This window comes from Ambystoma mexicanum, chromosome 9, assembly GCF_040938575.1.
Source record: "Ambystoma mexicanum isolate Mex_15411 chromosome 9, UKY_AmexF1_1, whole genome shotgun sequence".
Classification (NCBI taxonomy): domain Eukaryota; kingdom Metazoa; phylum Chordata; class Amphibia; order Caudata; family Ambystomatidae; genus Ambystoma; species Ambystoma mexicanum.
Window position 1 is genome coordinate 333,086,904 of NC_090931.1, and position 14,594 is coordinate 333,101,497.

General features: G+C 50.2%; 1 protein-coding gene across 1 annotated transcript in view; it reads left to right on the top strand.

Annotated features, from left to right (window-relative positions):
• Positions 1-14,594, top strand: part of GTF2I (general transcription factor IIi) — a 2,618,156-nt gene that overhangs the window by 2,558,972 nt on the left and 44,590 nt on the right. The window contains exon 34 of the mRNA XM_069614749.1: positions 6,160-6,235. Within this exon, the coding sequence (XP_069470850.1) occupies positions 6,160-6,218 (59 nt within the window). The 3' untranslated portion in view covers positions 6,219-6,235. The remainder of the gene's footprint in view (positions 1-6,159; positions 6,236-14,594) is intronic.

The window sequence follows — 14,594 nt, forward strand, 5'->3', positions numbered from 1 at the left end:
TTACTTTCCGGTTACATTGTTCAAGTTGAAGGGTTAAGGCTAACCAGATGGCAAAGACGAGAGACCCATAGTGCGGTAACATGATGGCGACCGTAAGAAATCGCGATCAAGGGAACCGGCTGAGGATTGGGACACTTAATGTCAGGGGCATGAACTCCCCCACTAAAAGGTCACTGGTTACAAGGGAATTTTACAGGGTAGAACTGGATGTCATGTTCCTCCAGGAGACCAAATTTTGTAACGGGGAGGAAAGAATAATTCCTGGTGGATTGGCAGGTCGGGTATACTGGGGGTCGGGCCCGGTAAGGAGGGTTGGGTCGGGCATTCTTCTTAACAGAGCCCTTAAGATGGAGGTGTCTAAGGTCTGGTTAGATGTGTAGGGGAGGGCCTTGTTGGTCTCAGGCACCATTAGAAAGGTGTGTTTTACATTTGCCACCATTTATGCACCCAACCAGGGCCAACTCAGGATTCCTGAAGAATATCCTCCCTAAAATGATGGTAGAGAGCTCGGGAGACCTCATCATTGGAGGTGACTTCAATATATGGACACACGTGAACTGGTACAGGCTTGGGATCCAGGACCGGGCCCAAGAAGTGGGAAGGCTAGGCCATTGGGAGATCCAGGAGACCCTGGAATTATATGGGCTGCGGGACATGTGGCGCTACTTTCACACACGAGAGGGGATATACCTTTTACTCACCACCTCACAGAACATTTACTAGAATAGACTATGTGTATGCTTCAAGAGGCCTGTGGGAGGAGACGCTGAATGCAGAGATTCACCCGACCTCTTGGTCAGACCACGATATGGCGACACTGAACTTGGGTTGGGTTGGTTGGGCGGGCATGAACCCAGGGGGGACCAAATGGAGATGCAACAAGTCTCTATGGAAGGACCTGGTGTTCCAACAGGCGATGGCTAGGGAAATTGAGGAATTCTTCACTACTAATCACACTGGGTAGGTGGACATAAGGATGGTGTAGAAGGTGGGGAAAGCAACTTGGGGGGGGGGTATTGATTAGGGAAGGGGCGCAGAAGAAAAGGGAGCAGGGTCTAATTGAGAACAGACTACGGGAGTAGATACACAACCTGGATAGGCGAGCACAGGGGGAGACTGCCTGTGGGGAAAGCCTGGGGACAATGGGTTCACCGCAGGACTTTACAAAGCCTTTCTCAATGTCTTATTACCATTCATGACTGAACTCTTTACAGACATGACGAAGACAGGTAAAGCCCCGGAATCTTTCTCGAGGGCATTTATTTTGGTGCTACTATACGAGGGGAGGGGACCCTAAGAAATGTGGTGCTTATCGCCTCAATCTCCCTCCTAAACCTAGATGCCAACATTTACACCTGGGTACTGGCGGCAAGACTCAGGGACTACATGCCACGCTTGATCCATCTGAATCAGGTAGCTTTATTAAGGGCAGACAGGGCGCGGATACATTGAGGAAGACCTTGCACCTGACACAAGGCCCGCGGTGTGGGAGGGGATTCATCCTTTCTCTCGGTCGATGCCCAAAAAGCATTTGATCGGGTGGAATGGGAATTTCTTGAAGCGGTACTTGTCAAATACGGTATAGGGGGTGGCTTTCTCTGCGGTATAATGGCATTGTACACGTTCCCAAGGGCCTGTGTAGTAGTGAATGGGGGATACTCCCAATGGTTCGAACTGGGAAGAGGGAACAGGCAGGGTTGTCCTCTCTCCCATTCTTTGTATGCACTCTCCTTGGAACCTCTCGCACAGAGGATTAGGGAGGACAACAGAGTTGAGGGAATATGTGTAGGAGGGGAAGAATATAAACTCACTCTATACGCAGACGACATGTTGCTGCACACTCTCCAAATCAATTATCTTTCCACTGGACAGGCATAGAGAGGGTGACACAGAAATATTTGCGACCCTGGGGATGCAGGTTAGTGGGGGGAGGGGGTGGGGGGAGTTCAGATTCCTGGGCATCAATCTTACCAAAGACCTAGGGGACCTCTTTGAAGCCAATTTCACTCCACTGAAGTCCACGATTGAACAGGACCTGGTGAAATGGAGTAAGCTTACGGTGTCAAGGGGGGGGGGCGCCTCAACACGATAAAAATGCTTGTCCTCCAAAGACTTTTATATCTATTTCAGATGCTCCCTATCGGCATCCCTGACTCATTCTTCTGGGAGATGAAGCGTTCCCTATCGAGGTTCTTGTGGGAAAGAAAGAAGGCCAGGATAGCATGGAAGGTACTTGTGCTTCCCAAAGGAAAAGGTGGGGTGGGTCTGCCAGAAGTGAAAAAAGGTACTACAAGGCAGCCCAACTGATGGTTCTTATACCACATCTCATGGCCCAAGGGGACCTTCAATGGATCGCACTGAACAGTCATCTGCGACCAGCCACAGTAATGGTACAAAGAGACAGAATCCCCCATAGAATTTGCGAACATCCCATATTGGGGACCATATGGAACATTTTGATGAAAGGGGTGGAAATGAGGGGGGGTCACAACGTGACCTTCCCCGCTGGGACATCTATGGGTCCCGGGAGTCAGAGACGCGCATCCTAACCTGGAAAGGTTCCAGACATGGTTTGAGGCCGGCTTAGAGAGGGTAGGCCAGCCATTGACAGGGGACAAGTTCATAGATATTCATGAGTTATGATATGATAGGTTATTTATAACGCGCTTAATACCCAGAGGTTTCTAAGCGCGGACCCGGGGATTGAACCTGTGTTGCTTCATGTCGTCTTGCTTCCAAGGCCAGCACGTTGCCCCTAAGCTATCCTCCCGAGACAAAGACAAGAGTTGGGGGAGGCACTGGGTATAGGGAACTAGCTGTCTTCCTGTATCTACAACTGAAGGGGGTCCTTACCGATAGAGCATGGAGCGAACTAATAAAGCAGGACCCGACCCCCTTTGAAAGAATCCTGGATACTAGGACGGAGATGAAGGGACTGATCTCAGTGATGTATGGGGCCCTCGTAGAATCAGGGGGTGGAAGGTGGTCAACAGAGAAACTGAGGGAAAGGTGAGAAAGGGATCTGGAGGGGGTATAGACACTGCATTTTGGGGATGTCTCTGTAGGAGCGCCTACCAGACCTTGATATCAAGTCAATATAAACAGCATGGCACAAGCTTCTACATAGGTGGCAACTTGACCCAGTCAGACTTGCAAAAATTTACCAAGATGTCAGCCCACTTTGTTGGCAGGAGTTCGGAACGAAGGCCGACTACTGGCACATGTGGTAGGGCTGCCCAAGGGTGCAGTTTTACTGGGAGGAAGTCTTGGGGTGGATTAAGGCGGTGGAGGGGATTAACCAAGCCAAATCTCCTCTGTTAGTCCTGTTTGGAGTGGAGGAGCGGGAAGGGGAATACAGCAGGCTGCCTCGGATGGCCTAAAGCTTACTACTAGCAGCGAGAGCATGTCTCGCCGCGAAATGGAAAAACCCTCACACCCCACATAAAAAGGAATGGTTAAATGTTGCGAAGAACCTGTACATGATGGAACAGAAACCAGCGGGATTGCACGCCTGGGCAGGCCCACTGGAGAAGGAGTGGGGAGGGTTTGCAGGGCGAAGGGAGCAGAGAGAATTTAAAAAGGGGCATGGATTGATACCCACCAAGAACCAGCCAACGAGGCCAGCAACACTAAGGAAACAGGAGAATAAAGGACCACAGGGTGGGGAGCTAGCGCCTATGGTTAAGGCTTTAAGTAGATTTAAGCGAATAACGGGTTGAGTAAGGGGGTTTGAAAGAGGAAGAGGGTACCAGGATGGGTGGGAAGGTTGGGGATAGAGGTAGGAGGAGGGACGGGGGGCAGTTCATTGTTGATCCATAGGAGAAGGAGGCAGATGGCAAGGGCTTCCCTTGGGGTTTGTAAAACTGTTTAAATGGATGCCTCATAAAGTCATGTTGTTAATTGCTACAAAACTTTCAATAAAGACTAATTTGAAAAAAAGAAAAGAAAAGGACCCTGAGCTTTTATATTGCCAGCACTAGAAGCCTCAGGTCTGACGACCAGCTCTTTGTGGGTTATGTTGGACATCAAATGGGAAAAGCCATCACAAAACAAACCATCTCTAGATGGATTGTGTTGGTTATTTCAGAATGTCACAGCATTGCAGGCAATCCCTCTCAGAGGGTTAATTAAACTAGAGGAATGGCTGGGGAGTTCCCACTGCAGACATTTGCATTGCAGCAACAGTCTTTTATTCATGCGTCGGCTAAGCATTATTGCCTGAATGCCTGGGTAAGTCAGGATGCCCAATTTTGCAAAACAGTTTTACAAGAGGATTTTCAAGGGTGTCAGAATGGGAGTTATCTCTCTCTCTCTCTCTCTCTCTCTTTTTTCTCTCTTTCTCTCTCTTTCTCTCTCTCTCTCTCACTTTCTCTGTCTCTCTTTCTCTCTCCCTCCCCCCCCTTCCATGCTCCTCGAAGGGGCTGGTATATGCTATCGGATTCCATCTAAAATGAGGAATCTGTGGGAGGACGCTATCCATTAGAAGAACAAATTATTTCCCTCTCAGTAATGTTCTTTCTGATGGATGTTCCTCCCAACCCGCTCCCCCAATAGGAGAACAATTGACTTTTATTAAGGCTAACCTTTGCCATAGGCCCAGGCTAGCCTGCTGGTCATATGACGTAGTGTAATTCACAATTCTCTAACACGACTGAGCTATTTGGAAAGAAATTAGGTAACTGAGGTCAAGGGCCGCGGTGTCGCTATTTTTGTCGGTTACATCTGGAACCAAGGGCGTAGGCTCTGGACGCCAATGCCGCATGGCGTGCCCTGGTGGTCAAAAGGTTTCCAAAGTTATGATGCTGGTGCACAATACATCTCAGATGAGGATTCTGTGGGAGCAACATCCATCAGACAGAACATTACTGAGAGGTAAGTATGTGCTCAACTTAGTGCCACTCAGGCCTACATGGGAATATGGTTCAGTGCAAATGGACATGCACCATAAACTTGCAAGAACTAGCAGGTGCCAAAAAAAAGTGTGCATGCTATCTTAAAATCATCTAATCTTTTAGGAGCATTCACCTTCCCTATGTGCCTTAAATTGCACCATTTGCTGCCGACTTGACATTTCCCACAAATACTGCCTGGGAGAGAATGGAAACAATATGTTACGCCACCGTCGCTCTTCTTCCTAATATTACTACGAGTAGTGTGTATGGACCCCACTGGTTGACCAATTAGGCAAAAGGGGGGAGGAATGCACTTTGAGTCTAAAAAGGAGCAATGAAATGAGGGTTTAGGCAACAAGAAATGGTCCAGTTAGAGCATAGCCACTCTAACCAATGTCCTTGACTATATAACTGGAGGGGACTAGACACTTGCAGATCCATCTATGTGCTCTATAGAGGCACGAGTTGAGCAAAAACCCTCCCGGGTATCACTGGGGTGCAAACTAAGAGTAAAATCTCTCCCCAGAAGGCCAATGTCAAGGAGTTGTAAACAGGTCCCAAGTTCGAATCCATGCAGAGCAAGTAACGTGCCGAGTTCCTAAATAGAGTGCACACCTTAGCATGGGTACATTTCACCAATTCCAAATCAGGGTCCAAATACTAGTCCAATATACAATAGCCGGAACAGAGGTGAGCCAACAAATCCAGAACACAGCACCACAATACCAAAGAGGGGCCAAGGGTTTTGAGCCAGTACAATCCATAAGTCCATAGAGTGCTACAGCAACCAGTGAGTAAATGTGCAACTGAGAAGCAGCAGACGTGACTTACTGCGCCTTCTTATGATAAGCTGAGACGCCTTGGAGCACCGTACAATGCTCCGCTCCAAGTCATAGGAGCATGTGCGTTCTGGGAAATGTAGTCCTGTCCGACTGCACAATGCACCCAGGCGCCAACAGAGACGCCAAACTCTGCAAGCCATGACACAATGTCCCATTCAGGTTTGGGCCAGACCTACAACTGTATGAAGGCCCCCTAACTTCCCCCACAACTTCCGGCCTCTGGTGCTTTGTTCCGGCTTGGTACAGTTGTGCCTATGAATAGAGGGCAGGAGATACATGGTCTCTGCAGTTAAAGACACATTCCTTCATGCAGCCTCCATCTGGATTCTTTGTACTTGACCTAGCACGCTGTTTACTTTTGAATTACATTGAATAACTTTGGTGGTACTTTCATTAGCATACATAACATGTTTCCCTTTCTTTAGTTGTGATTAAGGAGGAAGAAGTTGTTCCAGTAAAGGATGCCATCGAAGAAGCTTGTTAAGTCTTTACATTTGCATGGTAATGCAGTATAGTTTTCTTTTTAATTCATTGTAAATGTTCCTTTGGATGTGTACACTATGCTTTTTTGTTAATCTTGCATTTTTGTATACATTGTTTCCAGTTTGTTAAACGTTTGATTCTGAAAATCACACACAATGTGCAATTGTTCCCTTTTCCCCGTTTCATGATTATTTAAATCTGGCAAACATTGAATAAGGTAATCATGATGCATTTTTGCAAATACATTTCGTTTACTTTAAACATGTTTAAACAATAAAAGGCTATAGTTTAATTATTAATACATGTTCAGAATTGTCATGCATGGATATTTTCTTTGCTGCGTGCAGGGGTGGAATGAGAACGAAATATTGCCCTGGAAATGTTTTTCAAAGTGACCCCAGATTACCCTGTGCGAAAAAGCCCCCCCCCCCCCCTAAGCAGTGCTTGGGGGTACATTACCTAAGAAAGGGATGTGCGTATGGGAAGAGGTGAAAAGAACAGGGTTTGGTGACTGGGAGAGAGAGTAAGAGGGGCAGAAAACTAGGTTACCGACTCTGGCATGGATTCTCATGCTCATGAATATTCCCTGTCAGGGAAAAAGTGGTGGTTAGGAGGCCCCAAATCAGCCCTCCAAGGTTTACATTCAGCCAATGGACATGTCCTCCATGGACGACGACGACCAATCGTCCGTCCATACAGTCCATGAGGACGACGACAGTGCAGGGCCTAGCACTCCATCATTCCCTCTTCAGCCGAGGGACATATCCATGGACATTCTGTCAACTCTCCACACCCTAGTGACGGAGATCCAGCAGAGGTTGCCTGCAGCGCCTGTTGTTCCACAGGCCCCTGCCCAGCCTCCATGTAAGAAGAGGACACATCACCCGACGCTGACGCATCATCATCCCCCATCACATCGGGACCCGACTCCACCAGCAGACCTGGATACACACACAGACACTGGCACAGAAATGCCACGGAAACCGACAAGGCAGACAGCGAATCACTGCACCGGGATGCCCCTGATAGAGGCTCTCCATCAGACGAGGTGGGATCATTTCACTCGATCTCCAAGATCTCTGAGCTGTTCCAGCTGGTGCCTGAGGAAACCAAAAAGGAGGGCTTCCTATATAAGCAACGGGAGTCCAAGAGGAAGATGATCATGACTGTACCCTTTTTGGACGACCTTTGGGGGGAAGGCCTGGCCCTCATGAAGAACCCATGCATGGCTCCAACCAAACGGGACAGGTTGGAGAAGAAATACAGGGTACCAGACTCCATGACCAAGTGTTTGAGGTCACAACCATCACCGGACTCAGTAGTGTCGTCCACCACTAGAAAATATTCAGCCAACCCGGCATCCGCATCATTAGTCCCTCCGGGGAAGAAGATGGACGCCATGGGGAAGAGAGTCATCTACACGGCTGCTTCCACTATGAAAGTGGCTAATGCTCTGGCTATCTTGTCCCGAAACGACAAGGAGCTTTGGTACAAGCTGGGCCCTATCCTGGAATTCCTACTAGACAACAAAAAAACAGATGCTCTCGCCCTATTCCAGGAAGGGGAGGTGGCGTCGGACCATGCCATTACGGTGGCACTAGACATCGCTGACTCCGGCTTCCGGCAGACAGGGATCAGTGGTTGCCTTTGTCGCAAGGGGTGGTTGAAGGCCACTAACATTTGCCAAGATGTTCATCCAAAGATGTTGAACATGCCGTTCGATGGCGGAAATATGTTTGGAAGGCGGTCGACACATCCCTTCAAGCCATAAAGACGGACGCAGAGACGGTGCATTCCCTTGGCACTTTGCAGCAGCATCGCTCGTCGTCTTTCGCTCCTCCAGAGGGACATCAAGCAGATCAGCCAAAGGATACTCCACATCGTACAGACAACATCCCCGATCTTCGACCCAGGGAGCCTACAGGGGTCGCTCCTAGTCCTACGGTAGCAAAGGTCAGCGTTGCTGTCGCCCACAAGCAAGCCTGAACCAGCTAAGAGATCAGGCCCCCACTCGTGCACCCCGGTGGGAGGTCAGCTAACAGGGTTCGTCCGCAAGTGGAAGATCATCACCATCGACAGATGGGTGCTGGGTGCTCCCGCCCAGGTACACACCTTGGAGTTTCAATGCAGGTGCCCTCGTATTCCACTGGTTCACCGTCAGGAGCAGCACATCCCTCAGCTCCTGGAAGAAGTGCGAGCCATGTTTCAGAAAGGGGCGATATAACTTGTTCCCCAGTGGGTGCGGGGCACTGGAGTCTATTCCAGATACTTTCTGGTATGAAAGAAGACAGGGGGTTGGCGACCTATCCTGGATCTATGCCATCTGAACAAGTATTTGAAGTCTCAAAAATTCAGGATGGTCACGTTGCAGCACATGCTCGGCCAACTGGAGGAATGGGATTTCTTGACGTTGTTGAATCAAGAGGAAACATCAAAAGTTCCTACTGTTTGTAGTACAAGGCCAACACTACCAATTCAAGGCCCTACCATTCAGCTTAAAGTTGGCCCCAAGAGTGTTCAAAAAATGCCTGACCCCGGTGGCGGCCCACCTGTGTCTGCAGGACATACACGTATACCCATACATGGATGATTGGCTGATATGCGCTGACGAGCACACGAAGGAGACCGCCCGGCTACTGACAGAGCTGGGTTCTCCGTAAACTATCCAAAGTCCTGCTTAATGCCATCACATAACGCGCTGTTCCTCTGAGCCAGACACATCACAGTGGCGTGCCTGGCATCACCCTCAGAGGAGAGGCTAACGACCATTCAAGGGAAGGTGTAGCGACTGTGGTCGGCAAAGACGGGCACAGATTGGGCCATCAAGCCGTTGCTGGGCATGATGTTGTCCTGCATCTACCTTGTCTGTCTCTGCAGGTTGCAGATGCAATCCCTACAAGAATTCTTGGATGCACGTTGGATACAAGTGTCTGGGAGTTTTGCAGACAAGATCCCCCTCAACGAGGAGTTCCAGCGGGCGATAGAGTGGTGGGGGGTGTGCTCCCACATCACCCAGAGGACGGGATTTCATACCCCGCCATACCAGGAGACGGTCACCACGGGCGCCTCTCTGGAAGGTTGGTGGGTGCACAGCGCACGTCTATACGCCAGAGGTCTGTGGCTTCTGGGAGAAGGATCTGCACATCAACATCCTGCAGCTACGGGCAGTGTTCTGGGCCCTCAAGTCTTTCCTACCGTCTCAGAAGGACAAGGTGGTGAGGATGCTCACAGACAACACCACCACCATGTTCTACATCCGGAAAAAAGGGGGCATTCGAACCCCAGCGCTCTCCAAGGAAGCTCAGAGATTTTGGCACTGGGCCATCGGACAGGTGATGTTCCTCATCCCTCTCCACCTTGCAGGCGTCAAGACCACCATCGCAGACTCCCTCAGCAGGGAACTGCGCTTTTGCCATGTGTGGGAACTTATTCAGGATCTGGTGTACCGTCTGTTCATCAAATGGGGCAGACTCCTGATCGATCTTTTTGCCACGGCGGCGAACTACAAGACGACATTCCTCGTGGCCATCACCTCAGCCAGATGAGTTGGTGAGATCCAGGCCCTGTCCTGCAAGCAGCTGTATCTGACTTTCCACGAATCGAGTGTGGTGCTGCGTACGCACCGCTCTTTCATGCTGAAGGTTCTGTCAGAATTCCACCTCAATGAGCCTTTGGTGTTGCCCGTTTTCTTCTTGAAACACTTGTCGCTGTCGGAGAGAACCTTGCATTTGCTGGATTTTTCTTGTGCCTTGAAGTTCTATGTGGCGCACACGAAGAGTTTTCGGAAGACTTCTCAGTTGTTTGTGAACTTTGGACCTGTGAATAATGGGAAGTCCTTGTCCAAGGCTTCCATCTCAAGATGGCTCTCCGGCTGCATCATGCACTGTCATCGGCTGGCTAACCGGCCTCTGCCGGGCCACTCGAGAGCCCACCAACCAGAGCGATCGCGGCGACGACGGCGTTCCTTTCTGGTGTACCCCTGCTCGACATCTGCAGGACTACGACGTGGAGGTCCACACATACCATCGCAAAGTTCTACTGCGTGCACAGGGATTCTAGGGAGAAGTCCAGAGTTGGCCAGGCAGTGCTACGCAACCTGTTCGCTTGAGGTGAGTCTGTTCCATGCGTAAGTGTTGATTACTTCTCTTGACCCTTGCCCCACCTCCCGTGGTTGTGTAATGTGTACTGCTGTGTATTCGTTATTCATGAGTATGTGAATCCATGCCAGACCACATGCTGGAGAAGGTTTGTTAGTTACTCGATGTAACTGTGTTCTCCAGCATTGGTCTGGCATGGATTCACATGCGAACCCTCCCTCCTGCCCCTCTGGCGCTCTTCTTGGTCATGCAGCGACTTTACGTGCTTAACAAATCTGAAGATGGCTGCCAGCGGTGGTACTTGGGGAAGAGGACTGTCATTGCATGGGGGCAGTATGACCCAGAGGACTGTGATTGGTTCAGAGGAGAAATACAGTTTTAGAGTGAAAGTGAAACTGTTTTGATCTTTTACAGAGTATTCCCAGCCTGACGATGGGGAATATTCATGAGCATGTAAATCCATGCCAGACCCATGCTGGAGAACAATAGGTACAGGTAAGTAACTTAATCCTTTCATGCTTGGCTAGGACTCGCGCCTAGAAACACTTGTGTCAGGTGCGTTATAAATGACATGACATATATCATATATCATTGAGAGGCCACAAGGAGTGGGACTTTTCGGACAATGTACTCAATGTGCTCCTTTCAGCTCGGAGGCCCACTACGAAATCCATTTATGCCTGCAGATGGCTTACATTTTTTGATTTGGTGCCGGGAGAGCGACCTGGATCTTTTATACTGTTGCTGTCTTCTGTGTTGGATTTTCTTCTTTCCTTTGCCTAAGCGGGCCTGCAGATTGGCACTTGGCACTTTGAAGGGTTACCTCACAGTTATTTCTGTGTTCAAGAGGTCCCTGGAATAGGACTAGTTTTTCACAGTCCCCACTGTTATGCAGTTCTTGTGGGGTTCGTGCAACCAGTTTCCGCCCTGCCAGTTTGTGATTTCCGGCAGTCGAGTTGAATTTAGTGTTGGCATTTCAATGGATTGCTTTTCTCCTGCATATTCCTCATCATGATAGCTATCCATCATCCAGCTCTGCTGTTCGGAAACTTTTCGACACAAGGCGTATGGGACCTCTGCCGTCGATTGTCGATCCATCTTGTCTGGCTCTCGATTGTCAGCTCCGGACGTGACGTCAGGCGTTGTGTATATATATATATACCACGTCACTAAGCCCCATGCCTCAGTTCCTTTTTTCTGCGTGCTTGCACGCTGCATCAGGAGCACGACTCGAGTTTACTCAATGTTATTATTGTACTTTGTACGCTTTATTCTTTGAAAACCTTGATGCAATATCGTCCCACAGGGTTTCGGGCTTCAAGCAATGGGGCGATTGCGAGGCCAAAATGTCTATGACTGACCCCCATGATGTCTGTCTATGGTGTCTGGGTGCTAGTCATGACACAGAGACCTGATTGCTGTGCGCAAAGATGCAGCCGAAATCCCTGCGTGAGACGGCCGGGAAACTGGCTTTGGGCCGACCTGTGGCCAAGTCTCCGGTGCAGTCACTCGCCCGGCCCTCGGAGGCCGAGACTGAGGAGCCCACTCCGACAAGGGAAAAGAACAACATTGTAAGAAGACCAAGAAACGGTCCCATTCCAGGAGCCATTCCTCATCGTCTTCCTCGCGGAAGAAGAAGCGGTACCACCGCCATCGACGCAAGTCCAGCTCGTCGTCAGAACGAGGTAAGCCCTCGGCGGGGCTGAACACTCATGAAGAGTGGGCGATTTTTAAGACCTCTATGTTAGAAATGTTTAAGATGCAAGTGTCTGTAGGTGCGGCTCCAGCCCCCGACCAGCAAGCTTTGGCGGCTAAAAGAGCAATTGGTGGTCCCGACCCCAACCCAGCCACGCCGACATTATCGGCGTCGAAAGCGTCTTCGGGTGTTGCTCCCGTCAGGAATAAGTTGCCGGAAGGCCGTAGGGCAGAGGCTCCCGACACCCATCGGTTACCCGTGCGTCCCTTGGGGCCGAAAGAACCCTCGGCATCGAAAGCTACGGCTTAGAAACCTCTCCTCAAGCCTTTAGACCGTCAGCAATGGTTCATTTGTGCCACTGTCGAGATCAGGTTTCTACGATTCCATGCATTCCATTTTCAGAGTCGAGGAACACGATGACCCTGAGTACGCCATCGACCCTGTTTACACAGGAGCTGGCGGCGTCGACTATTTCCACTACCAGGCCGATTTATTGGCTTTGGCTCAGGGTTTAAATGATGCCAGTGGTCTGGATACTTGTCCAGACCTGGAGTTACAGAAATAACAGCCCTATACCAACGCTAGTATAAGGTTTAGGGAGCTGATTCACAGGGTAGTTGATACCCCGGGGTTGAAGGCGTCCACTGCCCCTCTTCAGGGGTATGACCTTACCGACATTCTGGACGCGAGTCCCACAGTCGAGCACAATATGCCTTTCAACCCAGCCATTGCGGACTGCTTAGCCTCCTTATTGCAGCACCCTTGTATCATTCCCCCTGTGAATTCCAATTTCACAGAGAAGTATCAGCCGGCAAGAGGAGATCCTTCTTTCCTTGCCACACACCCTGCCACTGTTTCCACCAGACCCACTGCATCCACCTCTAATCTGCCTACAGAGAGGAGAAAAATGTGACGCTTTTGCTAGAAAGGTGTTCACTTCTGGTATCATGGCGCTCAAAGCCACTAACGTGGCCTGTGGTTTTGGCAAATACTTGCTTATGGAAGGCCGTAGAATAAGCTGCTGAATACATCCCTGAAGTTACCATGCAGGGCGGATTTTTACAGCTGGTGGAGGATGGGAAGGAGGTAGCCAAACACTTGTTACAAACGGGCCTGGACGTAGCAGACTGTGTTGGCAGAGCAATGGGTTCAGCAGTTGTGATGAGATGCCAAGCATATCTTAAAACTTCTGGTTTCTCCAAAACAGGTTGCTGGACATGCCTTTTGAAGGTGACATGTTTTTCGGGCACGAAGCAGACTAATCCTTGAAGAAATTAAAGGACTCAAAATTGGCTGCTAAATGTTTGGGCCTAGCGGCACCGCCAGCCACACCTGCCTTCAGCTTCACCTCCAGGAGCGAAGACTATAGACATTACGTGCATTATGGCAGGAAGGCACAGCTCCCGCAAGCCAGGCAAGGGCAGAGGCGCTTCTCGCATCCCGGAAGGGGCAGAGGGGCCTCTAGAGGCCAACAAGAAGCAGCAGCGGCAGGTTCACCTGCGCCCTCTAAGCTGCTTTGATTTTCCCCTCCCACGATACACTGGTTGGTGGACGATTGGCAGGGCATTGGCCCCAGTGGCAGGAAATAACTACTGATGCCTAGGCTTTGCAGGTGTTTCGGTGGGGTTCTTGTCTGCCTTTCCTATTGAGGTCTTCAGACAGACCTCCACCTCCCCCAATCCAACCGGGACAGGAACTCCAGGAAGAACTGAGAGCCCTGCCGTGGAAGAGGTACCCCCCCGATCAGAGAGGGTAGGGTTGGTATCCCTGTTACTTCCTGGTGCACAAGAAGGGAGGAGGTCTCCGTCCCATCCTGCACCTCAGGGCTTTGAACAACCTAAGGAAGGACAAATTTAGGATGGTGATGTTGAGAGAGATTCTCCATGCTCTCGAACTCCAAGACTGGCTGGTTTCGATAGATCTACAGGACGCTTATTTCCATGTGCCGATGCACCAAAAGCACAAGAAGATCCTCATTGGCGACAAGCACTATCAGTTCAAAGTGCTTCCCTTTGGGTTGATCTCCATGCCAAGGGTCTTCACCATGCTCATGGCAGTAGTTGCGGCTCACCTCAGGAGATCCGGGGTCCATGTATTTCCATACCTGGACGACTGGCTGATCCGAGGAAAGTCAGCGGGGCAAGTCTTGTCTCATCTGGAAGACACCTGCCTACTACTGCACAGGCTGGGCTTCTCCCTCAACTTGAAGAAGTCCCGTCTGACGCCAGTTCAGCAGCACCAGTTCATCCGAGCAGTCCTAGATGCCCAGGTAGGGAAGGATTTTCCTCCCGAGGTGAGAGTCAGCAACATCGCCCAGATGGTGCAGTTGTTTCAGAACCACGCCATTCTTCCAACAGCTTCCTTCCATCGCCTCTTGGGTCTCATGGCCTCCTGTATTTTTCTAGTGCCAAAGGCCAGGTTGGCTACATATGAGATCCCTTCAGTGGCTCCTGAGGTACCAGTGGTCTCAGTATCTGGGAACTCTCATGGATCGTCTTTCAGTGTCCAGCCAAGTAGTCTGCAAACTCGACTGGTGGCACACGCGCAGAATCTGTTGGCAGGGGAACCCTTCTGGCCTCCTTAG